General features: G+C 36.7%; 1 protein-coding gene across 1 annotated transcript; it reads right to left on the reverse strand.

Annotated features, from left to right (window-relative positions):
- Positions 1-267: 267 nt before the first annotated feature.
- On the reverse strand, positions 268-21,229 carry LOC135688584 (mannan-binding lectin serine protease 1). Its single transcript, XM_065205509.2, has 13 exons — positions 21,070-21,229; positions 17,872-17,985; positions 13,566-13,697; positions 12,002-12,253; positions 8,771-8,893; positions 8,115-8,257; positions 7,346-7,541; positions 6,350-6,526; positions 5,419-5,595; positions 4,411-4,578; positions 3,757-3,872; positions 2,489-2,619; positions 268-1,657 (listed from the first exon to the last, which is right to left on the reverse strand). Exons 2-13 carry the CDS (start codon positions 17,930-17,932, stop codon positions 1,264-1,266), a joined length of 2,070 nt encoding a protein of 689 aa, XP_065061581.2. The 5' UTR covers positions 17,933-17,985; positions 21,070-21,229; the 3' UTR covers positions 268-1,263.
- Positions 21,230-25,893: the final 4,664 nt, after the last annotated feature.

Raw genomic sequence — 25,893 nt, forward strand, 5'->3', positions numbered from 1 at the left:
TTCTTTTAGAAAATCAAATGGCTATTGATAAAATGATACGAAACAAACTGATTATAGGGTCTTGCGCAACCAGCATGCTTTGCGGCTACATTAAAAAAACCGGCCTAATATCGTACTGCATGAAAATACAAAACACAATCAATTTCTCAAGACAGCTGCCGCTAAGCATGCCGGTTGCGCAAGAGCCTTTAAAAGGGCAATGGCGTTTTTGTGCTCGGTGCTTTAATCTGCGACACGAAAGGAAAACCGACTTTCATAGAAATCCTCTAAACTCATCAAATTTCATACCAGAATGAATACTACAGCTTATATATTCTAGGTGCTATTTTACCAACTTAGGCATTTGTAACTTTTACATCCACGAAGACACATATCTTAAGCCGAAATATTACGATTTCTACAGCAATAAAGGAATACTTTTGTCTCTGAGAATTCTGGAACTAAGTCTGGAAAACATATGTTATATTTTCTGAATGAATCCCGAACTCTTACTGATAAAGCTGAAATTTGTAAAATTTGAGATATCGTTCTGTTTTATAACCTGAAATGTTTCAGGCCTTTAAAGAAGGAAAGATCGCCATTTATCCATACGAAGATAAAACATGCCAATACTTCATCATTTATGGCTTTCTCGATTTTCTAGAGACGAAAACCTTGGTCCATCGTATGGCCCGGGAATAATAGTCGGATGAGTTTTTGAAACATTTCTTAATTTCACTCATTGACATTGAAGTGCTTCGATTGGCGAGACCAGATGGTGCAATGCCTTTTGTTACGGGCCACGACAGGATCTTATTTTAAAACATATCATTATATAGACAAACTGAATGGAATGCTGGCCTAAGTATGACCATTGGATAATCTTTCTGTAAGTGAAAAACATATTGCTTCCGGAAAATCACGTTGCTGTCTTTACTGTTTCATTAAAATTTCACTATTATTTCTGGGATGACTAGCCTTTGTCATCACACACAGTTCTCATCCCATGTCTTTCTCGCTCTGCAGGGCAACGGGGAAAAATTCAAAATCATCAAATACACTTTAAAGCCTGCACTTGCAAGCCGAAATCCTTTCTAAATGATATCTGTTCCTAGATTTTCTAAATAGGTTTATAACAACTGTTGGGAACATGGCATTTCATTGTATTTAGACTAAATACATACCTGTATCTGGCCAGAAAATTCCTTCATCTAGCTTTTGTTACTTACAAACTAGATTAATTAATATTCATGAGACTATTTCTCGGTCTAAAATGCTATAACTTTACTGAAATGGTTTGTCCAAGTCAGATAGTACGTGCTCTCCGATCCAAGGCAAGAGTTTAGTGACCCTTGCAAACACCTCATAGTTTGATCCACACTCAGCTAGGCTACCAAAGCTAACAATTCCACCAAGAATCCAGCTCCTCTCTACGTCATCATAGGCCACCAAAGGACCACCAGAGTCACCTTTGCACACGTTAGTTCCTCCGATATTACCAGCACAGATCATTTTATCCGTAATTGCAATATTGTCATTCTTGGCATAAGATGCCGCGCAGTCTCTTCTTGACACTAACCGTATGCATGCTTCGTTTAGGATCTCAGAATAACCCGTCCCGTTTGAACCCCAGCCGGCAATCATTACGTTGCGACGATTAACGAACAGTCTTTTTTCTCTGAAAAGAAATAAAATCGATAAGCCAGCCTACAGGAAAATCATTTTAAAAAATTTCTTATTGCAAATATAAATAATGTTACTTTGACTATTTTCAGAAAATCTTTACTAGGTCATTGGATAACGATGAGACTTTACTGTGAAAAAGACGTTGGGGAGACAAGCAATGCAGCTTCGAAAGAGCAATGCAGCTTACCTCCACCCCTTAAAATATTTTCTCTTGCTTGCTTTCATGTCTAATAATTAAGTTATCGAATATCAGCAACTATCCTTATGGCGGAAAAATAGTTAAATTTCCTGCTCTGCTGTAAAAACAACATTTTGGCAAATATACCAGGATTTTAATTTTGTGTCCGTTCGTTAAATCTTCTCAAAATTTCCTAGCTCACGATGTAAATTCAGAAATGGGTATTGATAGCCCCTTTTGGAAATAGGTTATTATTAGCTATTGTTCTCTTTTGTTTCTCTTTATGTCTTCTTGCATTCCTTATCTCTAATTGAAAGACTATATTATTGTAAGAATACTTTTGAAGCGATCCGCAATGGCACATTATAAATCTTTGAATTGGCCTCTAAAGTAAAAGCTGTAAAGAAAAAATTTAAAGAAAAAACCCTAATTTCAAGCTATTGTTAATTAAGCTAATGTGATTCAACAGAAATTGGAAAGCTGCAACAAACAGAGCATTTTCACAGTAGCTTTGTCGCCAGCACCAATATGTACATCAAAAATTAAACCAGCTACTGGATTGAATTTCCAAAAAGGGACTGCCTGCAGGTTTACAGATGATCGAAGCAACATTCAAATCTAATTTCAAAGTTAAATGAAATGTACCGTTTCTCAGTAGGAAGGCATACAGGTCGCACATAATCTGTCATCTTTGCTCTCCTGTCCAATCGAATGAGGCCTATATCAGCATTAAAAGCTGTATGGTTAAAATGTGGATGCTTAATCATCTGGGCAACCTGCAATTAAAATATGTACAATTTATTAAATAAGAGTTCTTCAAGCTTTAAGAACAAGCTTATAGCTTTAGCTTTAAGAGTTCTTCAACAGTGTAAGCTTGCAGTTGACGCACATACGAACAACTCTTCCTTTTTGATATCATGAATCAAGATTTGGAGATTTATAGGTTGGTCATCTTCTGATCAACACAGTACCTTGCAAGGGGGCGGTCTCATACTGAATAGGTGACACATCGGGTATTGGTTTTAAACTTCATGCGGGTGACAATAAGGATCAATTGCATACAGCCTTCCTAGATTTCTTTCATATGGGCACAAGTCGTTATTGTGCATCGATTAAGATAATTTCGTCGCTTTGGCCCTTAGAATTATTTCGTTTCAATTTTTTTCCACTGCTGAAACTTATGCACCTTACAATTTAAATGCTGAAAATGTGTACATGATAGAATATGATCTGACTCTAATGTCGAATCTTAAGAAACAGCTCCCAAAGGAGAAAAATAAATAAAAATTAGCATCTTGACCAGTTCAATATTTCATCAGCTTTAATAACGAGTGTAGTGAAACTACCATCAAAATCGATGAAAACGACAACACCTTATTACCAATTTTACCATAAAAATCATTAATGTTCTTCAAAGCAACGTAACTAATTTGTTGATTATAAAAGCAGGAAGATAATTTGTTCGAACTTAAACATCTTTGATGAGCAAAACATCAAAAGGAAATCTCAGTCATCTCTTCATTAATGTCCTTCCTGCTTGTTTTCTATTTCTTAGAAGATTTGGTCCCTTGAATATCAAGGCCTAAAATTCATTATGTATCTACTTCAATTAATTATGTTTCAACTTAGTTGTGGCTACGTGAGTTGTGTTGAATTACATTGTGGCGATACCTTCCTAAAAAAGATCCCAAATATCAATGCTTAAAAAGAAAAGCAGCGATAAAGCATCCTTTGGGTACTCCTTGGTCAAAAGTTCTACCAAGCCTAGTTAAATATGGATTTATGTTAATATGATCTACTCGGAAATTTTTCTTTTCTTACTTTATCGATACAACATCTTCTAGAGTGAATAATTTGTGTTCCTTGGCTACAGAAACACTGTCAATCATAAAATATGAAGAAAAAAGGTTTACCCTTGATTTCTGAATATTCACACCATTTTCATGTCTACGGTGCCTGCCAAGTGAGACAGAGAATTGCCGCTGATCCATTAGCCGCGCGTTTCTTCGGTCAGTAATACAGTGGGCAGCTGCAAGAAAAGGTGAACATACTTACAAAGTATGGGTCCCGTTAAATTCTGACGTGTTCTTATATGAAAAAGAAATTCTGATATTAGGATATTTATCCGTGTGATGCTATCTCAAATAATATCTTTTACTCATTTTTAAAAATTCTTACAAAGGACTCCTGAATTTGCCATGGGATCCATATCCATATACACATATCCATCAAAAGGGCGGATATTTACAACGAATGGAAATCGTATGGAGCATGTAAAAAACAGCAACAGACAAACAAATCAAAAATACAATTTAATTCAAAACGTATTTTCTAGTCACAGAAAAACTCTTTCAAAGATTCACAATTTTCACCATTAAGTGGACACAACAGAATGTTAACTGAGCTGCAATTTAATCAAAAAAAGATATTTTGTCAGAATGTACCGGCGATTTTAGACTTGTGCTAATTGTGATCTTCATACTTTCCAACAGTTGCCCTACTCTAACGAGGGGGCATTTTTTCTTGGGGCGCATACTCGAAGGAATAAGCTAATAATACAAAATTACCTGTTAAAACCCATTCATCATTTATCAAGACTCCTCCGCACACAATTCTGTCGTTTCTATGGATAGCTGCGATCCAAGGGTGAGAGCCAACCTTAGCAATGTTTCCTGCGACGATGCGTCCCCGACACGAGTCCATTCGATCCGACGGAAACCTGGTTCTTCCACAAACTGCAATAAACAAAATTGAGCAGTCAAATTTTTTAAGTTCGTTTTTATCAATCAAACTTTCATGCTGCCATCAACAAAAGAAAAAATCACTACCTGGCATAGGGAAGACCTATCAGCAAATTTTTAAAGATTTATGTCCGATGAGAGTGGGTTTAGAGAAAGTCTTTCCCGTACTTTTCACCATTATATCCGCAAAAGCTGGCTCATTCTTTTTCTCACAAAAAATAACGACTGCAGGTTACTCAATTTCTGTAGCATCTTTCAATGGGTAGGGACGTTCTCTCTGTCTTTATTGGTCTATGAATTTTGCAGTCGATTGTCTTGGAGTAAGCTAGGAGAAGGGAGACTGGAGGGTTTTGGATAACGTTCATTGGATGCAGAGCGTCTAAAAATCGATTTGCGAGTCTTCCTTTTTAATCTTCAAAAAAGCTTGGCATGTTGCCAAAATGAAAGATCGTGTAAATCTATCTAGTTGATAATGAATCTAGTTGTACGTCACTCAATTTCACACTTTCAACCGCGTCGAACCCGCATCACATAACATTGACCGATAAGACAATTTCTAAAAAAATCTGAAATATTCTTTCATTTACTCGTTGAGTTTTTAATTTGCTTACCTCAAATAATCAATATAAATTGTACGACTTTTATTCAGTTGAGCGGAAATATGATATTTTAGGCCGCTTGAAAAGTACCTTCGACAAATTTTCAAATCTAGCATCTTACTTTCTTATACAAAATCAGTAGGGAACGAAAAGAACTAAATATACAGAAAACTTTCAATATCGAGCTTCCAGACTTGTGTGATTGGAATCTTAGAAGCAACGTTTCCCAGCTCACCTGGTGCACATTTTGGCGTTACTCCACTCCAAGAACCATTAGCCAAGCAAGTAGTTGAATTCTGACCAACCAGATTGTACAGAACTCCACAAGAATAATGTACTTTACTGCGGTATGTGAAACGGTTCCCTACGATGCTTCCACCGAATGGTGCAGGAGGCTTTCCACAAGATTTTACTATAAAAAACATATCCATGAATAAGAAACATGTATTAGTCCCAAAAAGCGATTAAAACTACATCAAACAGTCAGATGATTTCAAGCAAAGGACTTGAAATTCTACCAATCAATACAAAAGAATTGGGTCTAAAAATCAAAGTAAATTTGCAGCGATCAGAGATTTTCTTCGCAGTTCCTAATATTCCTTTTCACTGTCATGCATCCTGATAAAATTTTCTATAACATTAGAATCACGATCTATCGCTGGATATTGTATTCAAAGGGCCAACAAAGTGGGAAAATCATTTTTCATTCGCCGAAAAGCTTGAAAAATTGCCATTTGATATTTTTTAAATGAATTTTTTTCCAGGGGATGTGTCACGTCACCTTCTCCCGTTTCCCTTACAGCGAGGGCCCTGAAAATAGTACGCAGGTATCAATAAGAGCCTTGCGTAGATATTTTACACAACTTTAATGCAAAAAGTACATCACTAGAAAAAATTAAAGAAAATAGGACCAAAGCAAAATCCTTGCGGAAGTTCACAACTAATTTTTATATCATTATTTTCTTTAGAAAATTGCTGAAAAGAATTAGGTTAAAACACATTAAGCCATTTATGCTTTGAATGCCACTCTTGCAAACTTTCTGAATAACTTTGTTTAAGTTTTCTACTCTTTTTTATTTATCAAAATGCAGATACAGAAAAATAACGGAACGTGAAGTCATATAAATGACATTAAGCATAGGATAATTCATTAACGCTTAACCTACTTTTGCAATGCGGAGGCTTCGCTGTCCATTGTCCTTCAGATAGACATTCTATCACCCGACTACCAACTAGATCATAGCCTGGCAAACACTCGAAGAGCAGTCTGTCTTTAAAGGAGAACGTCGTTTTGCCAGTCATCTTCCCATTCGCTGGTGCCGAAATGGCCGGACATTTCACACCTGGATTAAAAATTAGAGCCTTTACAACCATGCAAGTGTATCATATAATTTTACTTCAGAACCATCATATTCTTGTTTGCATGGGGTTACCCCCAAGTTTGTTCTTTTTTGTTTAACCCCAATATAACCAGATAAGCTTCAAATATCCACTACATGTTCTTCAAGGAAATATTGGTTTTGTATCAGAATAACTTACAAAATTTCTACGTAGGTGGTCAATACATTTTCTACTTGCTTCGAAGATCATATGGTTTATTTTCAGCGTCAGGAAGCTAAATGTAACAGCAGTTTCAAACTGAAAATTCTATTTTGCACTATATTTGACACCTCAAGGCAATGACTCCATTTTCCTTCATACGTTAAAAAGCACACACTGAAAATTTCAAATTTGGAAACAGATTTTGGTATATAAAATGGTTATTATAATAGAACCAACTGTAAGTGGTGCAAATGGCAAAAAGTCGATTAAGCTTCGAACAGTTTCTGCCATCAGAGAAAAAGGAATCAGGAATTAAAATTATGCCAACTTTATTTTAAATTTCCCATAAAAAGTAAAAAGTAGAAGCTTGATTTCACGACGGCAAAGAGGCAAATGAGCAAATATTAACTTCAAATTTTAAAAATTCCTAGCACAAATTTCATGAAGATTTGCAAAAATCAGATACAGAGTAGCAAAAATCGAAAAAACAATTATTTTCCAGGTATTTTCGAGTTTCATTGAACCCGCTATAGTTCATTCAGAACGCCCTGTTGATAGACATGCTTCAGTCAATACATCTGAAACACATCTTTTGATATACGTCCTACAATGAAACTTACTTTCAAGATAATAGCGTATTCTGAAGCCTTTTCTGTTTTCATCTCTGTCTGAATGAAAATTCAAGACAACCCAGTTTGTATTTGAAGCTATCTTTTTAGGTAGATTTTTCCCACATAGAGCCTTGAAACCATCAGCAAATTGAACTCTTAACCAGTCATATGGACAAAGGTAATCTGGGTGCTCTTCGATGTTGAACTGCATAATGGAAGTGTAACATTCAGAAACATTAAATAACTTTGACATTAGTGGTATGTATAAGCAATATTTTAGGGAGGGTAGCGATTGGATGTAATTTGTATAAGACGTAGCTAACAAGACTGTTATATTAAGAGCCGTGCCTAGAACCAAAGGACAAGAGGTGGAGGGGGACGGGTGGTGTAGTGTGTGGACCTAGCTCTTGCCGGAAAATTGCCATGACTTGAAAAAATCCTCCAAAGTCAAAATTCAAAATTATAAAATTTCTTTCTTCCCTTTGTATGTGCAGAGAGTGTGCAGAGCTTTGTCCAAGTGTGGTTTGTGCTAACAATCCCAGCAATAGCCCATGTGTTGACCAATCGAAGATAAGACCATGGCTTCCCGAAAACTTGCCCAAGGGTGCTTAGTTGGCATTGAGGAAGAGTCACCCAACACAACCACAAGGCCCTTCCAAACCTTCTTCGCGATAAGTGTGCCAAACAGTCTGTTGTTGCATATCATGCCAATGTTCTGACTACTTTTTGAGAAATAAATTACTGTAGTTTTATGAATAAAAAAGTGTGCAATACTCACATCTTCAAATTCAAGGACAATTGAGTATCCTTTCTCTACAGCCACGCTCCATTCACAATCAGCATGAGGTGGATAATTATTCGGGTATTCTGGTGTTTGTATGTAACCTTCTTTGTCTTTCAAAACACTGCCTTTGCATTCAACTATGAAAAACAGCAGTTTAAAAGCCAATAATACAATTGAAGCTTTCTTTATTTATGAAATTAGCAGATCATTTGAATTTCAAACAAACAGACTATGATGATAACAGTTATTAGGCTCTTTTATATCTTACATAGAACATTCAAGAATTTTGAAACAAATACTTTTCGGCGCCTCAGTTACTTCTCATTTGACAAATACAAGTTGTCAATGAAATGTCTCACAAATGTCAGAAAGAAGGACAAGTCGTTGAGCCGTTGAGTCGTTGAGAAAGATGCACAAGCGACCCCCGTCTCAGAGTCGAGCATGCGCATTGATCACAATCATTACTGCACGTGCTCTTTAATTCCAAGATGAAATTTTACCTCTATTGCACGCATAGTGACAGAAGGATGGGTAATGTCGATGTTTCAACTGCCCCCTATAAATCTATTTCAAATATAGTTCCTGACTGATTTTTTACAACTCTGTGCAACATACAATTTTCTATCAACGATAAGCAGCTGATTACTTACCAATGCACGTCCTGTTGTCCTTGGCCAGGTTGTATCCGATTTTGCAAGTGCAGTAATGTCCACCAATGTAATTGTGACAAAAATGCATACATCCACCATTGTCTCGTGTACATTCGTCCACATCTGTAAAAAGAAAACATCAGTTTTCGATTTTGGAGTTATTCAAAGATATGTTTTGAGCTTTGTCGCGAACTTCGAACTGAGGGGTATGATGTTAGTGGAGTAACTAAGTTTAGGCATCTTAATTTGATGGCTGAGTAAATCCGATCAAAAAAGGCCCCTAGATATCAATTACATTAAATATCATTACATCGGGGCCTTATCTCAACCTTCTTTATAGGGCTTCAGGTAACTTTGTTATGCCACTGCCTGGCATGCATCATGATTACCGGACACGTTGGTAGTTACAATAAATGACAAGACCAAAGTTGAAGACTTGACCAAATTCATTTTATCCCGGCATTTATTTATTCTTTAAGCTATGTTTATATTGCCTTACTGATCTTTTTACGCATAATCAGTAAGTAGATTTAGATACATTTCATGAAAATTTCTGTTTACCGGCAGGCACCGCGGAGCAGGGGGGGCTGGGGGGGCTCTAGCCTTTTTGCAAAAAATGCCATATAATAAGTATCAAACTACCAGAAAAGCCTCTTTTTATACGGTTTTAGCCCCCCCCCCACTTTTTTAGACCCCCCCACTTTTCTCAACGCTCCGCGGTGCTGGACCGGTCTGTCACAAAGTGCTCCATACCGTTTAGGGAGGGCTGCCTACGCTATTTGGTATATAGAACAGAGCGGCTCTAAGCAGTGCTAAGGAGAGGGGGTTGAGGGGTCACTGACCCGGGGGCCTCAATTGAAAATAATTTCTAGGTAATAATCCAGCCTTTCAATTGCCACAAACTGTCATTAATAGAGACAGTAATGACAAAAGTCTATGAATGAAGTGAGGTAGAAGCAGTTTTTGTCTTTGACTGCCTGAATGATAAAGATATTTAGAATTTCTCACCTTTGTGGGCATGAGCTAACGGAATAGAAAAGCTTCTGACTATTTGCAATATTGTGTCGGTTGTGATCGAATTTATTTAACGAATTAAACGTTTTTCATTTTCTGAGACTTTTAAAATTTATAAGAAATGTTCATTTTTATGCATTGTTGTGTTAAGATATCAGTTAGGCTCAAATTATATCAAATAGCAGACAGAAGTAAGAGCCTACAGACAATGGCGTAGATAGGAAAATTCGTAGGAGGGGTGACAAACTTTGATTTTCCAAGCATTTATACTGCTTTCATAAATTCTAACATAACATAACGACATGTGAACTGAAATAAATAAATCTTTTGATATATTCAGATATTCTTATGTTTATTTAGCTTTAAACTCTTTCCTATCAAAACAAAGCAATTAGATAAACATAGACAACCGTGTTAAAGTACCGACAAGACCAGAAGTTCTCCGAAAAAATAGCAGTTTGGCCCTAAAGGAGATTGCTTCCTCTAGCCCCCCTCTATCTACGCCACTGCCACCAGAGCAGTTTAGCCACCATGGCAATTTTAGCAACCAAAATAGCCATCATTTTCGATCAGCATTCAGTCAGCATTCCCTGTACCCCTTAGAAGCGTCTGCCTTAGGCATGCTTTACTATTTGTCTTTCGTCCTGATTCAGGGGCCCAAAAATTCTCTCTGCGGCCCTGGTTCTAAGTTGCTGTTTCGAGTCTCTCGCTTAATGCGATCGTCAGATACATTTGATTCACGGCTGCAAAGCTACAAGTGTTAAGGGCCGCGGGCCAAACACACGTCATTCTATCTCTCAAGGTGTTTCAAATGCAACGGGAAACGGGGGAACGCCTTCCTAAATGAAAATTCCTATTATGGCTTCCTTTTCGTAGAAAAAGTCTTCAACACGAGCCACTGAGCAGCCAAGAAGACAACCCGATATTCCTAAAATCCTTTAATACTGACTTGTTGATTTTTTCGCACAATCTACGCGTGCCTGAAATATTGGAAGATCGCCACTTTGAGTAAATAAAGTCTTCTGAACAAATATAGAGCCTCGGAGCATTTTTTTCATTGAAATGATTTAAGTAGTTATTTCATTCGCTGATTTTTCCCGAATTTGGCAATAATGTAGAATGTTCTTAGCACGATTATAACTAATATGACAAGGGGCAGGTACTAATCGACAGGAAATACTTCTTGAATCCTATTTCTTTATGTTAGCGCAAATTTCGGTCAATTGTGGCTCATGCAAATACCAAAAAATGAATGTACTTTATATACAATATTCTCCATGAAAATCTGACGTCATTAGCTGTCACAAAACGGTTTTTGGTACCAAGACTATCTAAAAAATGTCATTAAAACAAATTTATCGCACAGCATCGACTTATAAAAGGCAATCAGAATAACTGACAACTCAGCGCATCAGATACGGTTATCCTCTATAATTAATGCCCGGGCGTTAATAATAAAATGTGCCATTTAATAAAATTTGCCATTTAATAAAATGTGCCATTTAATAAAATGTGCCATTTAATAAAATGTGCCATTTAATAAAATGTGCCATTTAATAAAATGTGCCATTTAATAAAATGTGCCATTTAAAATGTGCCACACAAAATAGATCCTAACTGTCAGATGAGGATTGTTTTAAAAAAAAAGTAAATTATGTTATTTGAGTTAAATGATTATTTAAAAGACGCATGCGTAAAAATATAAACAGCGCATGTGCAGAGAATTTTTTTGGGAAATATTTTTTGATTTGGCCTTTTTATGAGTATTTTGGCCTGAGTTGTCTACCAGTCTGATCTTCTTTTGTAAATCATATCTGGCAACCCTGAGGAAAACGTCAATGATACCAACACATCATCTTCCAGGAGACAATCTAGAAACAAAGGAGTTGGATACGCCACGCCCTCTTATGCTCCTGCTTACGATTGACACGATAGAAGATTTCATCAAGTCTACATTTTTTCTTCAAAGGTACTGAATCTTTCTTAAATTGGCGCATTCCCAACACGTGTCGTGGCACTGAAAGGCTGGGCTGAAAATGTTGGTCAAATTCAACTTGCGATTGGTCGATGTGGTTGGTCAATGTTTGGGCGTTGGCGAGCTGATGTACTAAAAATTAACACCAGTATTTGCATCGGATATAAGACGTGCAAAAGAAAAGAAAAATTGTCTTGTGATCCATAGATTTCCGAAGAATATTTTATGTGAAAAGGAATTACCGTTTGCTGCGAAGTGTGCTTCGAATCCATGAAAAATCTCCTCGTTGGAATGATCAGTGATAAATTGAACATCTGCCCGATTTGATTTTAGGAACAACGGCCCACGTGGTACATTGCTATCCAACTTCTTCTCATTGCCACAAAATCTGCCAACAGTGTTGTTCTTGTCTTTAACAACGACGTAATCATACTCGCACCCATCGTAATTTTCAGTGTCGAACTGGGTGAAGTTGAGGCTTATATAAAAACCAGCTGCAAATGAAGATCAGAATTAGTTTAAAGATATATACTCAAACTTTAGTTGAGGAAATGTGACAAAGTCATGAACATCTCACTAGGATTATTTGAATTTAGGGTATGAAGCTAACCTGAAATTTCACAACATGATACTTTGAAATGTGTAAAATCAGTTAAAAGTATGGTAGATGAACAACTAACACTATTTTATTACCGTTACTTTATTACAAAGGCCAAATTACAATGATATGATTAGGAAAGAGTAATAAAAATGCCCATGACGTCACTACTGATCTACTCTACTCAAAAAGTGTTTTCGATGTATTTGCTCAATGTGCGAAAAAGCACTATTAACTCGAAGTTTCATTACAAGGTGCATCTTCTAAATCTATCATTGATTAATATCAATTTTTTTTGTTCTTTAATAAATCATAATCGGAGGCAAACGAAATTCTGATAATAGTTGAATGATGTTTGCAAATTTTTGAGCTTGTGTTTAGCCAAGGCTTGTAAAGAATAACAACTTAAGATTGTCTGAATCCGTTCCATTTCAAGTCTTGTACATCTTATATCTAAGTGCATATCAGAAACTGCTATTTTCCAATTCAATGCAAATTTATGAAATACTTATCGGAAATTTTGACTAAAATTTTGACAATTTTCACTGGTGAACAAAAACGTCCCCTTAAAGACAAAGTAGGTCTATGATTTTACGATTTTACGATACTTTCAAGTTTAGACCTACAAAAATGATAAGGCATTTTCCCTTATTTTTTTTCGATAGAGAAATATAATCTAGATTAACTAAAGAAACACTTAACAACCTTCAGGAAATTGTATATTACACACTTCTTTATATCATCATCAGGTGCCATCTTCTATCAGAAGGTTGGCTTCCCTGGCCCTCTAACTATCCCAAAATCTGAGATTTGGTTTGTTGTCATGGTCATAGATAAAACTAAGGGGCTAGTAGTAGAGATGGGCCCCCAGACCCACCTCTACCTTCTTTATATAAGTTTATATAAAAATATAGTCTATAAGAATATTAAGGCTTAAAATCGCTGAAATCAAAGCAAAGCAAATGCGAATTGAACGCTAAATGTTTGAAAAGACGTATACAATCATGAAGTCATTAAAACTATTTATCGATTTAGTTACACCTTGTTTAAGAATGATTTAAGAATGACTTGAGGCTCAAAATAAAACAATTAAGAATATAGAGGCTCAGCAAAATATCAGGTTTTCTTGTATTAGAAAGTCTGTATGAAACACTTAATAATATTTTTCAAATGTACATAAACTTTAACTGAATAATTGTTTAGGTCACCTGGAACAGCTATATTCCACGAGCATCTTAGATTGTCTGGGTACTTCTCAGGGAAGTTTGGGGATTTGAGGCGGCCAAATAAGCCACTCAATGCTCCTCCGCACTCTTTCTGGTCTGCTGGGTAAGCAAATCCTGAAATAGAAAGATAGCTTGTCAAATCTATGGCAAACACCTGGGGGCGAACGGTTACCCCAATTATTTTTTAACACAATGACCTTTCGTTCTACAACAATGGGGAAATATGACGTCATCTTAAAACAATAGGCTTGCCCCCCCCCCCAACATTTCACCAAGTGTATTAAATATTTAGCAAAACTATTTTTCTTCGAATATGTTTGGGAATCTCCAAAAAATGCCCAATTCCTCAACCAGCAACATCCATTGACAAAACTCAGCTTTTCTCAGGACGGACAGGCTATATGCGATTATCATTAGTTCGAACAGAACATGACAAGAACAACATCAAAATAAGTTGAAAACAATAGCAACATAAACAATAAAGGTAGCACAAAGATCTAGAGGTTTTAGAGGCTGCAACTAGAATAATTGATTCTTCATCAAAGATCAAGGCTTAGCAATGTAAAATAATTAAAAATTCATTGTTTACACTTTTTCAAAAATGGGCCAGATTGCTTCAGAGCGCGATTTTATTTCAGTTAATGTACAATCAAACCTTCTCACATTTTGCAAACATTTATCCTGACGATCAAGGGGCGTTGCATAGGATACAGCAAACACATATGGAATTCTAATCGTGAAATGATATATGTTGCATTAGTGCATAGGCATGCAAATAAAGGAAATACTCCAAAAACCCTTCTCCAGTTGCTATCATTAAGCCTGTAAGCCCGTCTAACAGAGTTCACTCTTTATTATAAAGACCAGTAAATTGAAGTTCAGGCTGGCTGGTCTTAATTTTTCCAAAACTTTTGAGGTTGTTCTTAATTTCTTCCAAAATTATTAGCAAGTAAGCAGTGAAATCGCTGTAGGTGAGAAATCCTTTATTTGCCCACAAGTTTGAAAATTCACCAAAAAAACAACCCTAGACGGCTACAAAACAACTCGTTTTCGATACGATTTTAAAGGGGATGCACAACTTTGTGGGGGAGAGGAAGAGAGAGTTAGATACCAATAAATATGAATTGTTTTGGTTCACTTATTTGGGCTGAAAGGAGTACATCATTTCATTCCCAGCATATTTTACCCTGTTTGAAACCACGAAACTAAAGGCTGATTTCCACTAGGCGAATTCTTTCGCGCGAATCGAATTGTTTGCCAATGTGAGCATGCGTGGTGTCATGTTCTCAGATTTCGCCTAGTGGAAATCGGCCTTAATGGCCTCCCTTGTGGGGACTATGCGACCAAAGATCCTCCTCTACGGATCAAGACCCTGATGGGGGAAGGTGTCGCGGCTTTGTATGGCCGCCATTGTGCAAGATGCTTCAAGGGGTGCATTTTGCTTGAAAAGGAAACCATCCCATGTATGCCAAATATTAAACAATATAATCTGATTACAAACATTCGTGTGTTCACGTTGTCTTTTCATCTCACTCAACGTTTGTCATGCTGAGGTGAGCACTGGCAACCATTCAAATACAAACATTGACCCAAGCGGAACTTTAAACTTCCAAATAATAGGCCTCTATCTACTTGGAAATAAAATCGACAGGATGTCTCTTCTTGCATACGTCACAAGCTACCTCCTCTGGCAGCATAATTGGTTGATTCATGCAACCAATAGATAAAAAGAGCACCATTATTTGTCGTAACACCGTCTGACGTTGAAACAAAGCAGCCGCCCATGAATCAAACCTTTTAACTTAGAGCTTATAATAAATCTGGCTTTATCATGAATTTGTCGGAGATAAAGAGGAACCTTTCAAGTAGTTAATTATCAGAGGAAGTCAAAATAAAAGTTACCAGAAGTGCATTAAAATTGTAAAATATGTTGGACTCCAATGCTCCCTGCTATTTAGCAATGCATTTAATGAATAGACGACCATCAATGACAGGCTGTCTGCATGGAGTACTACAGGAACTGGGAACTAGGCCATAGATCAATCTTATATCACACCAATTCACTTTTAACCTGCATATAATAAATAACAATAGTACTCGAATTCACTGCTACAAGTTGTCAATTGCCTAAACTAAATTTTGAGGGGGTGAGGCAAAAATAAGAGACTTTGTCAAAAAATGTTATTTTTTAGAGAGTTGGAGAATGGTTTGGCAGTCAATTATCTGCAATATTTGCCTTTGCTCTGAATCAACAATGGAAACTCGCATTTCGATTTAGAATTTCACCTTCATACAGCATGAAAAAGAAACAAACAAAATAACAACTGCACACTGCGATTACAGATTGTCAAAGATATGTTTCGAACCCTGAAGGTATCGATTTTTGCTCCATGTAAAACAATTATTGACCGGTTTTTCTGTCAGTCTCAATGACTATGGCGCCTGTATTTGTTATTATAAAAAGAGCAGACATGTTATCCAAACTTAATGGTTGAGCTTAAAGCTTTTATTCCTCTTCAAAATTCATTCCCAATAATCTGATCAGCCCTAAATACTTTCGTTACTGTTTGAGTAATAAGAAATAAATAAAACACCCTAACCCTTATGGTATAAGAAACTCAAATCAAAACTTCGCCTTTCATTGACTATAGAATGACTGAGGTTTGCATACTTTTGTGTTGCATAGGTGTTGCATTCAAAAGCAAAAACGAAACCAGGTGACAACAAAGTTCAACATCTGAGGTCAAAGACCATGTCATAAAGTGGTACAATCACAAAGCTTAGTGGTTTTTCAGTTCAGGCTGCTGTCAGTTTTTGCGGGTCAACCTGAAACATGAGGCTAGAAAAGTTTTGGCAAAATACCACCATTTATTTAGCTATTTAAAAGTAAAACAGCCGAACACTTTCACCGTATCGTTTCATCTCAAATCAAATCATATCTTCAATAGAACAGCCATAGTTTGTTTTTGCTGAGAATATCTAAATCTTTTACAACAGTTCATATGTAATTATCGCATTAATTTGCTCGTCTTTATCGCAGTTTTCATTCAAGCTAACTTAATCAACCAAAAATCAAAGACACTGCTTGTAGATAGGTGGTTGCCTACCGACGAAGTGAACAACGAGCAATTGTTTTAAACAATAAAGACAATGTTGCTGTTTAATATACAAAGCTTTGGCCTAACAATGCACCAAAGGTTTATTCTATCGCTGAATCTAAGGCGTGAAGAGATTAAAAGAATCGAGGTGTCTAATCAGATAAGACAACCATCTAATGAAATGTTCAGGAAGAAATCTTTCGACGTGAAACCGTCTATGTGCTTGACGAATAGCAATAAAGATTTCTTTATAGATATATCTTTGGTTACAGGAAAAAAGTATTAAAACACCGACTATTTAAATAGGCTCAGTACCAGGCCCTAAACATGACTAGGTTCGAGAAACAATAGTTGCCGGACATCTTAACATTTGCTACTACGTCACCACAAAACAATCCTCGCGTTAAATTTTCAGGTCAATAGCACAGCCTACAGTCCTTGTCCCTGAATTTGATGCCCTTAAGAGGATCATAGTAGGTGTGCGTTATGTAAGGGATTTTCTTATTTCTGCTAATACTTCAGCAAAAATCAACTCTCCGCCACTGCTCAGCAAACCTAGTGTCTACATAACCTTCTCATATTCACAGTTACAGAATATCGTTTACTTGTCATATCGTTTCGCATATGACAACACTTACACCAAAGAACCTTGTATTCCCTACAAAAAGGGATCAATGTATTGTGTTTTCAAAGGGTACAGTTTATCAATATTCGAGTAAGTGTTTTCGCTTGCGAGATAAACATGGCAAAGACGTTCTTTTCATGAAAGAGACTTTGTTACTTCATAGCGAACCAAAGGTAGAATTGTGTACAGTAAGTGTTGGCAATTTGATAGCTTGAATGCTATAGTAGAGTTTTTTTAATGTCTAAAGGTACCTGCTTCTAGTTTCATTAATAAATACGATTGTGTAACGACGTACTCCTAAATAGCTTAAACTATCAGCAAAATTTTCAAAGACAATGTTACCTTCTTCTCGCACTTTGTCTCTCCTTTAAGTCAATATCATTACTCTAATTGCGGCTGATATTTAGAGTCTATTCATAGAGACGAGTTACAATTTTATACATTTGTGTTGCATTGTAGATAGGCCCGCTGGTAAACACGATAGTAAGCTGCCTGTTAACATATGCGCGTTAGGGTGAGGTAGAGTTGGAATGGGCCCTGCACGAAGATAAAATCTTAACCTTACCATTTGTTAGCACGCTGAGAAGAATGATCAGAACACACCAATTACACTCAAGCTGATTCATTTCTGTTATTTCTTGTTTCTTGCATCCAGTCTTTCACGTCCCTTCAGTAGTGACTAAAATCATGAAAGAAACTTTCAGTTAATAAAAAGTTCCATCTAATGCTCACAAAGCGACACAAAGTTGTGCAGGGCAACACAAATGGGCTGCTTTGACTACAAATTGACCTAAAAGGCTTCTAAGACAATTGTACATCGCATAATCAACTTTTAATTTCATGGCCGCTGCAGGAGTTGAAAGAACTTACTTATCACGTCAGGTCACACATATTACAGAATACCTCCTTATTTTCACACTTCTTAGCGCTTTTCAGGTTTTATTTTTTTGCTTACTTGGGCTCTTTCCCCAATATGAAACCTTTTCGTTACCCTTCTTCACACCATACATGCAGTGTGGGGTACCATTTATAAAAAACATAGACAACGATCACAGGAACAAAGTCTAGCTGTATATTCTACATAATAGTCTGGTAAATTTCCTGTTACAGTTGACTATAACAAAAAGCAGCGCTCCTCCCATTTCACACTGCTGAAACTCACTGTAGATCTAATCAAATATACAGATGGCCATTTTACCCCGCCACCATTCTTTGTTTATTAATGATCTGGAGTGGAGCATCAAATTCCTATCATCAATTCACCTTTATCAAGCCAAATTGTCATTTGCCAATAGACAAGTCACCAAAATATACAATTCATTCCAGACTCGCAGTCTGTAAGAAATCTTAAAATTACACCGACCTTAGGGATTAAGAATCTAAATTTTGTAGAATCATGTGAAAGGGGGCTGCTCCATACACACTTTCTTTATAAGAGTATTAAGGCTCTAAATCGCTGAGATATAATTCTGTTCCATTGTTTTTCGCATTTCCTGAATTTCAAGGCGAATTTGGTCGACAATCCAGACAAGCCACACGCAGCAGGGATGATTTTCTGATTCATAAACTCAGAAATGAGTCAATGATTGACTTTGTGGGGTGTTTTATCTTAACATCGCAAACCACTGCTAGAAGCAGGCGCTGGCTGTGGACAGACAGTTTCCAGCTTGATCGAATTTTTATACATTTGATAAGAAACTGCCTGCCATTCTTCTAAAAAGGAAGCTTCTTTATTGCGCAGTTAAGTCGAGTGTCCCAGGAAAAGTATGATCAACATTTAGCCATCGGAAAAGTTGGGTGGGGAGAGGAGGGGTGTTTCAATTCTTTCAAATCAACTTCTCTGTCGGTTCTAAAACAGGGCCTTGAAAGGGTAGTAACATGTCCCTTTTACTTCCGCAAAGAAATAAAAGACTGTATTGAACCTTACAATAGCACGTTTACGCGGAACCGGAACATTATTTCGAAAATGCATTGGACTACAATGTCAATAACATAAAGAACCAAACTTTGATGCCTAAAATTCAGTAATGCTACAGCTTCGTAATGATATTTTCACAAGCGTCTTTTCCTTTCTGTGCTCATCTGGAACAATGATTTTGAACCGTTTCACCTATTTAGGCGGGAACCTTCGGAACGGCTCCAAATTGGAACTTTTTTCTTTTATATGATCCCAAGTCGGTACAGGTTGCGGTTTCGAATAGCCTGCGCACAGACTCTAAGTTCTTAAAGTCTGCGCGCAGGCTAGTTTCGATTCCGATGTGCATGCAAATCGAAACCCCAACTGTGTCATTTGAGTAGGATTCCAATAAGCACCTGTCTGGTTTAAACGCAGCCTAAATTTTTTTTCAAGGATCCAATCATGTCAGAGGTCGTTTGATTTGCACTTCGCAATTTCTGTCTTATGGGCTTATGTTCTTGCAAACTATGACGTCATCACTACTTTTCAGTTAGCTTTCTACCGGTTTTTCATTTACGTTTTTCATTTCTCTCTACTTGATATGGGCACAGGTAGGGGTGAGGACAAAAACCGATACAAGTGAAGAATTATCCAAAGACTGACTCAGGTCAATCCAATAAGAATCAGGCTACAAAGTTTTCACTAAATAACTAATGTGAAATTAATACCCCGTTTAAAAAATGAATCCGCTTGAAAACTGAAAATGCAGGATCTATTGAGCAGTTCAACCCTACTGTCTTTTATATTAATATAACCCTGGATTTACATGGACAAATGATTACATCTGAAATTTCTAATCTAGTTTATTATACTGAGAAACCACCTACACTAAGAAACAATTAGTTTTCCAACTTGCAGAATATCTTGAAGATAACTGGTTTCTGAGAAAAATTGTGGTCACTTCAAAAGAACAAAAACAACGTTCAACAAATTGTTATGGGGAAAACGAGAGGAGGTTAGCAAAAATAGTTTAGGAATGAAAACTGTAGAGGTATTGAAAGTATCCTATATCTTAGCCCCCTGAACCCCCCCCCCCTGAACCCCCCCCTGAACCCCTTCTGGGCCCGAGGTTCTACACCACTGGCTATAACCAGTTATGCAGTGCTTTAGATGCCCCCCTTATTAATGATGAAAAGATACAAATTTTCATTAATCTTTTAATGATTTAATTGCTCTGTACTCTGTTCGAAAATGGGCAAAATATTAAACTTCAGCAAACGTCTCGCGAAAGCAACATGTACTTAAATTTTTATGACATAGATAATGACTCCAGTTGATTATAATATCCTGTTACACCTCCCGTGCTTTTTGGGTAGGAAGGTTTTAACAAAGTCTGTCCCATTACTCATGAAAGTTTTGGGAAGACCTGACAAGATTCTACAGTTTCGGTCCTCTGAAACATTTTTTTAAGTGTTGAAAAATTTAGTACGAATTTTGGGCCGTACATCTCGATTGGCAAGAGTCCAAAGCCCGCCACATTTTGATGACAACACTGGTTCAAACTGGTGTCATTTTACATATTATAAGACGTTGAAAAACACGAGTCCTCGAAAGCCTTTATTTGCGATATTTTTGGGATCAGTTTTGCTTTCTACGCAGTTATGTTAACATAATGTCAGGGATTTTCGCGACTATGAGGAATACCACAACACGAGGTCTTCATAACAATACATAAATCATAAATACGACAGCCTTAAACTATATGACTTCGAGAGCGGCCAATCTTATCTCCGTGGCACAGAAAAACAAAAACATAAATGGTCTCAGAAACACAATATCTTGTCAACAAAAAGAAGTTGTACTAACCTAGGCGAAGCCTGCTTTAAATGCAGCGCGTACAGCAATGTTCCCGTGTAGTACTACGCGGCAAGATTGTTTTCGTTACTGCCGTAGTACTGGCACATGCCGACACAATTTCATGAATGAACTACACGAGAATGATCGCAGACAATAAGGGATGCGCGCGATAACTTTAGAAGTGGGCGGAGAACTTTCACAATCGCTGACAGTCATCTCAGCTATTGAGAGATTACGGTCTTCGCCCTCGGTGGTTAGCCACTAAAGCAATTGGACCTTGTTTCATATTCCCTTTTGATATCGTGGGCTGGTCGAATTTCAGCTTCCGTTTCAAGAGGCTACGAAAGTTGTAAGTAGCATAAATAAATGAAGTGGGTAAAAGAAACCATAATTAGTTTTATATACCTTTCATAGATGCGCCCCACCTTTCTCTTTTAGAGGGGAAAGTTTTCTTGCGTTGGAACAGGCACCGCGGAGCAGGGTAGGAGGAGGCTTTAACCCCCCCCCCCCTTCCACTTTTTGCGAGAAATGCAAGATATTAAGAAGTGAACCACCAATAAAGCCTCTTTTTATACGATTGAGCCCCTGCACTTTAGACCCCCCAATTTTTTTCAACGCTCCGTGGTGCCTGTAGGAACATATTGTTTTTTATCCTATCTCCCTGTCGTTGGGTTGGGTACGTCCACAATTGATTTGGCAGAGCCCGATCGTCTTTTCATCTATCAGTTTTGGAATTGATCTACACACAACGAAAAAGCCGCTATTGTTTAGACAGAAGGAATTCTTTTTCTCTCTTGGACATTTTTCAGTAGGCACGCGGTACTGATTGGAAAACGATACCTATCAAGTGCTCGCCTTTTTTCTGATCGGCCTATTGCGATCCAAAACTGGGTATATATTTTCCATCATGTTCTTTTAAGACCCTTTTTCTTGCATTATATACTCTGAGGATTTTCAGATGAAAAACTTTTTATATGTTGTGAAATTTCTGCTTTTTCCAAGCCATTTTGAAAATTTTGTACCATCAAAAGATTTTTTGATGGAAAATGAAAAAAAAATGAATGAAGCATGTTAATAATCTGCTTTGATGTTCAATATGTTTCGTTTCTCAAAGTGAACTTGAAAACGCTTCAAAAAGAGGCATTTTGGTGAAAGTGAGGCAATTTTAAAGACTCGGCCATTATTTCTGCCAAAGATCTGCTAATTGGTCTAGCAGAGCAAATCAGATTTATAGCCTATCTTTCTTTAGGTTTGGAATCAAGATTATCATTTGACGCAAAACTTTATTCCCTGTACACATTTTCATACCCACAGATCTTGTAATGCTGATTATGTTGTTTGAAACGCATTATTATATAAGAAACTGCGTATGATAAACCTAGCCTCAAAATGACTCTCTTCCTCCACAGCCTTATGAAATGCCACATGATTTTGTTGGATCAACGGTGGAGGGACAATGGCACGGCGCCATCAATTGGATGTAGGTACAAGTTTTCTACAATATTTTTAGCGGGGACTCAGCCGCCACTCGCTGTTTTCTAAATAGATATTTTTCAATCACAAATCAGAAAATGTGATATATTTACTCCGTTTAATAAATGGCATATCAGAAAAAGTGCTTTTAGCAGTACCAAGAAGAAATTGTCTAAAAAAGGATCTCCCTCAGTTACCTGTTAAATTATTCGATAGAAATGCATAAATACAATTTCTGAATTATATAAACCATTTTCAAATGATATTTTCTATCATGAAGGATGCAACTTTGACTCTATTGGGGTTCTTGGCTCCTGGACACTTGATGAGTCCATTCTTCTCTCCAAATATGGCATTGCCGGTGTCATATGCGTTTTGGTACTCTATGCAAATATGTAACATTGTGAAACGCAATGTGTTTCAAATCAAGTGATTTCATCGTAGTGCGATTACGACACATTATAATTGACAAATAGAGCACAATGCTTTTTTCGTTTAAAATTTCACACTTTTTAATCAAGAAAACTTTGGAGTCACCATTAATGCTGTACTTTTTTGCATAAACTTAACAAGGGACATCACAGCACCGCTTCTTGTTAGTACCCCCTTGTTAGAAATAGTTCGATTGTTCTTTACATTCTGAACATTATAAGTCAGAACATTTGTGTTCCCAGACCAGGTATGCTAAATTCCACCATTTGTTTCAGTTCCCTGTTTTTCAAAAGCTTGGGTACGTTTTTGTATAAGCAAAATTGTCATGCGTTTCTGTACCAGCATTGCAAAAGGTTAAGATAGAATTTGGAGCACGGGGCAAGGAGAGATGTACTCTCCCTCGAGTATTCATTAATTAATATCAAATCTTTAGCAAGAGTCATTTTTTCTAGCCCAGACTCTGTTCAGCCAAGTTCATAACATATGGCGCCCAACGTGTGCCACGGGGCAGAGAGTTCGGAGCACGAGGCAGGGGGAGATGTACTCTCCCTTGAGCATTCATAAACATAAATATTTGATGAAAAATTTTGCAGTTGATCAAGTGTTTTTTCGTAACCTCAGACTCTGGTTCCAGCTCAGTACACAACATTCCAATTTCGAACTTGCAGAAACCCTCGAAAAAGGAACTTTTAATATGTTTACACAAAGATAATTCTGTGGTATACCGAAAGCCATCATTGACTACTCTTAAGACGGCTCGTACAGCTTGAGCAAAACAACTTTGCTTAATATCTTAAAGACCAACTGATGGTACTGGAAGTTTACGTCACTTTATGATGGGTACTCCTCGAATATAATGTATCTGTAAAGACATTCATCCAAACATGATCCATAAATAAACAAACATCACATTCAAGGGCTTGCAAAGATAAATTCAAGTAAAGCAGTTAACCCCATGCTATGGTGATAAAAAGTATTTCAGTTCACGTTGCATTGAGATTCCATGTTTAGCTCTCCAAACTTCTATATGTCGTGTATCATCCGCTGTAAGATCCATTGTATAGGCAACAAGATTAACAAGGTGGTTGGAAAACTTGTGCAGTATAAACTGTAAGTGTCCGAATAGGGCTAGCTATGCTAAGACAAAAGTCACTGTCCGTCGAAAAGAGGTGCCCATTGTTTGGAGGTTGTTTCTGCTTTCTGTATGTCTTTGACAGCGGACAAGAAGTCTTAGATGTTTATAAAGTCTTATTGTATCTGTTAATAAAGATTTCGTTGCACTTAAGATAATTAAAAGTAAACAGCAACGCTAGAAGGCTTTTTTAAATATTCATTAAAATGGATTTTGAGCCCATAACCTCTCACGTGAGACATTTGTTCAATTTTTCATGCATTCGTGATACAATGTAAATTGGGGTAGTAATAAAACTTGACATGATTCCAAAAGTGACACAGATGCGGTCACATAAAAGCGGTTATTGTTATTCGATTTGAGAAGGCAAATAAACACTTAAAGGTCACAAGAAGGATCTTTGGATAAACGTGAACCTCATCATTCATATTTTCGGGCACATACATTCATTTATAAAGGAAACCGATTGCAATCAAACTACAGTTGCCTGTCTTTTAGATGGAAAAACCTTCTGGAACAGGTCGAAGGTCAACTAAAATGTGAAAGAAGCATTTCAGTATTCTATTTTCAACAAATGTTCACGTCTCACATTCCAAGTTTCAAAAAGATAATCTACAATTTCTAGCCAATACCCATCAAATAAAAGAATCAATTTGCCCCCTTAAACAATATATGCAACTTACATGAAAGATTGCAGGCCTTGCAGCATTGCACTCGTAAAGGTATAATTTGTGAGGGGTGTTAACTAGAACACATATACCAAACTGAAAAAAACCCTGCAAAATGGTGAGGTTTTTATCTCAACAAAGGCAATGCTAATAATTAATTTGTCTTAAATGCATACTATAATATTTTCCAATCCATAGCTTTATAAAAAAAGGTTTCAAATTTAATTGAGCGGTAGGAAATAAACTTATATTTTTCTGAAAGTATAGGTGATATGAAAACAACAATTCCCTTTATTTTCTGTGGCATAGCCGAACACTTCTGTTGAGAATGTTACTTCTGTTATTTTAAGATCTTTTCTTCAGTAAGATACGAGAAAAAAGGGCATCCAATTTTGATGAACGAAGTTAAGGAATTCTGAAAGTATTTAGATCGTGGCAACAATTTTGACCCCTCTCAGAATTCAATTGCTATGATACCCCTTGGTTGAAACAGAAAATTCCGGTAGCTAAGGAGAAAATCATAACATAACGACAGATATAAATAAAAGTTAACAACCTGTTGCTCCTTATGTATTTTACTAGTTCACTGATTTGTAGCTGAGTCCGCAGTATCAATACCATACTTATGATGCTCTGATTTTCAAATTTCAAAAACTAGATTCGGATTGAACTGAAGCTTCATCTCTTTTTTATGTACGAAGAATGAGTACATAAAGGAGTGGTTATTCTTTACATTGATTTGCTAAATTGCTTGAAACGAAGCAAGCATGCTTAAACTTGAAGTGAATCTAAACTTCTTCATATTGCATTCATGTAACAAAATTTTCCCAATTTATCAATTTTATGAATCTAAAGCTGTTTTAAAAAGATTAGCTGTTTTCTGACTATGGTCATTTTCTTACTAATTTATACAATAAGTCTTTTGAACGCTGATGAAAAACGCTTTGACCGCTACAAATAACCATACTGATATACGTGCCACAAAGGGACATTTTGTGAGCATGTGTTTACTATAGATTCATAACAAATATCTATACTGTTATCGTCTCAAGACCAGAGTCTTTCATTCTTGATCTACACATTGCTACAAAAAATGAAAGGATGGCTTGTCCTTTAAAAGAGTACACT

Source organism: Rhopilema esculentum, unplaced genomic scaffold (genome assembly GCF_057945365.1).
Source record: "Rhopilema esculentum isolate cy_ngs unplaced genomic scaffold, ASM5794536v1 HiC_scaffold_36, whole genome shotgun sequence".
Lineage (NCBI taxonomy): Eukaryota > Metazoa > Cnidaria > Scyphozoa > Rhizostomeae > Rhizostomatidae > Rhopilema > Rhopilema esculentum.

What these genes read in the sequence shown, in the direction of transcription:
- LOC135688584 (XM_065205509.2), bottom strand. Translation starts at nt 17,932, where the DNA reads ATGAATCAGCTTGAGTGTAATTGGTGTGTTCTGATCATTCTTCTCAGC. An exon ending in GGACAACAGGACGTGCATTG is followed by an intron (nt 8,258 to 8,770) that starts GTAAGTAATCAG and finishes TGTTTTTCATAG; the next exon opens with TTGAATGCAAAGGCAGTGTT. An exon ending in TTGTCCTTGAATTTGAAGAT is followed by an intron (nt 7,542 to 8,114) that starts GTGAGTATTGCA and finishes TCCATTATGCAG; the next exon opens with TTCAACATCGAAGAGCACCC.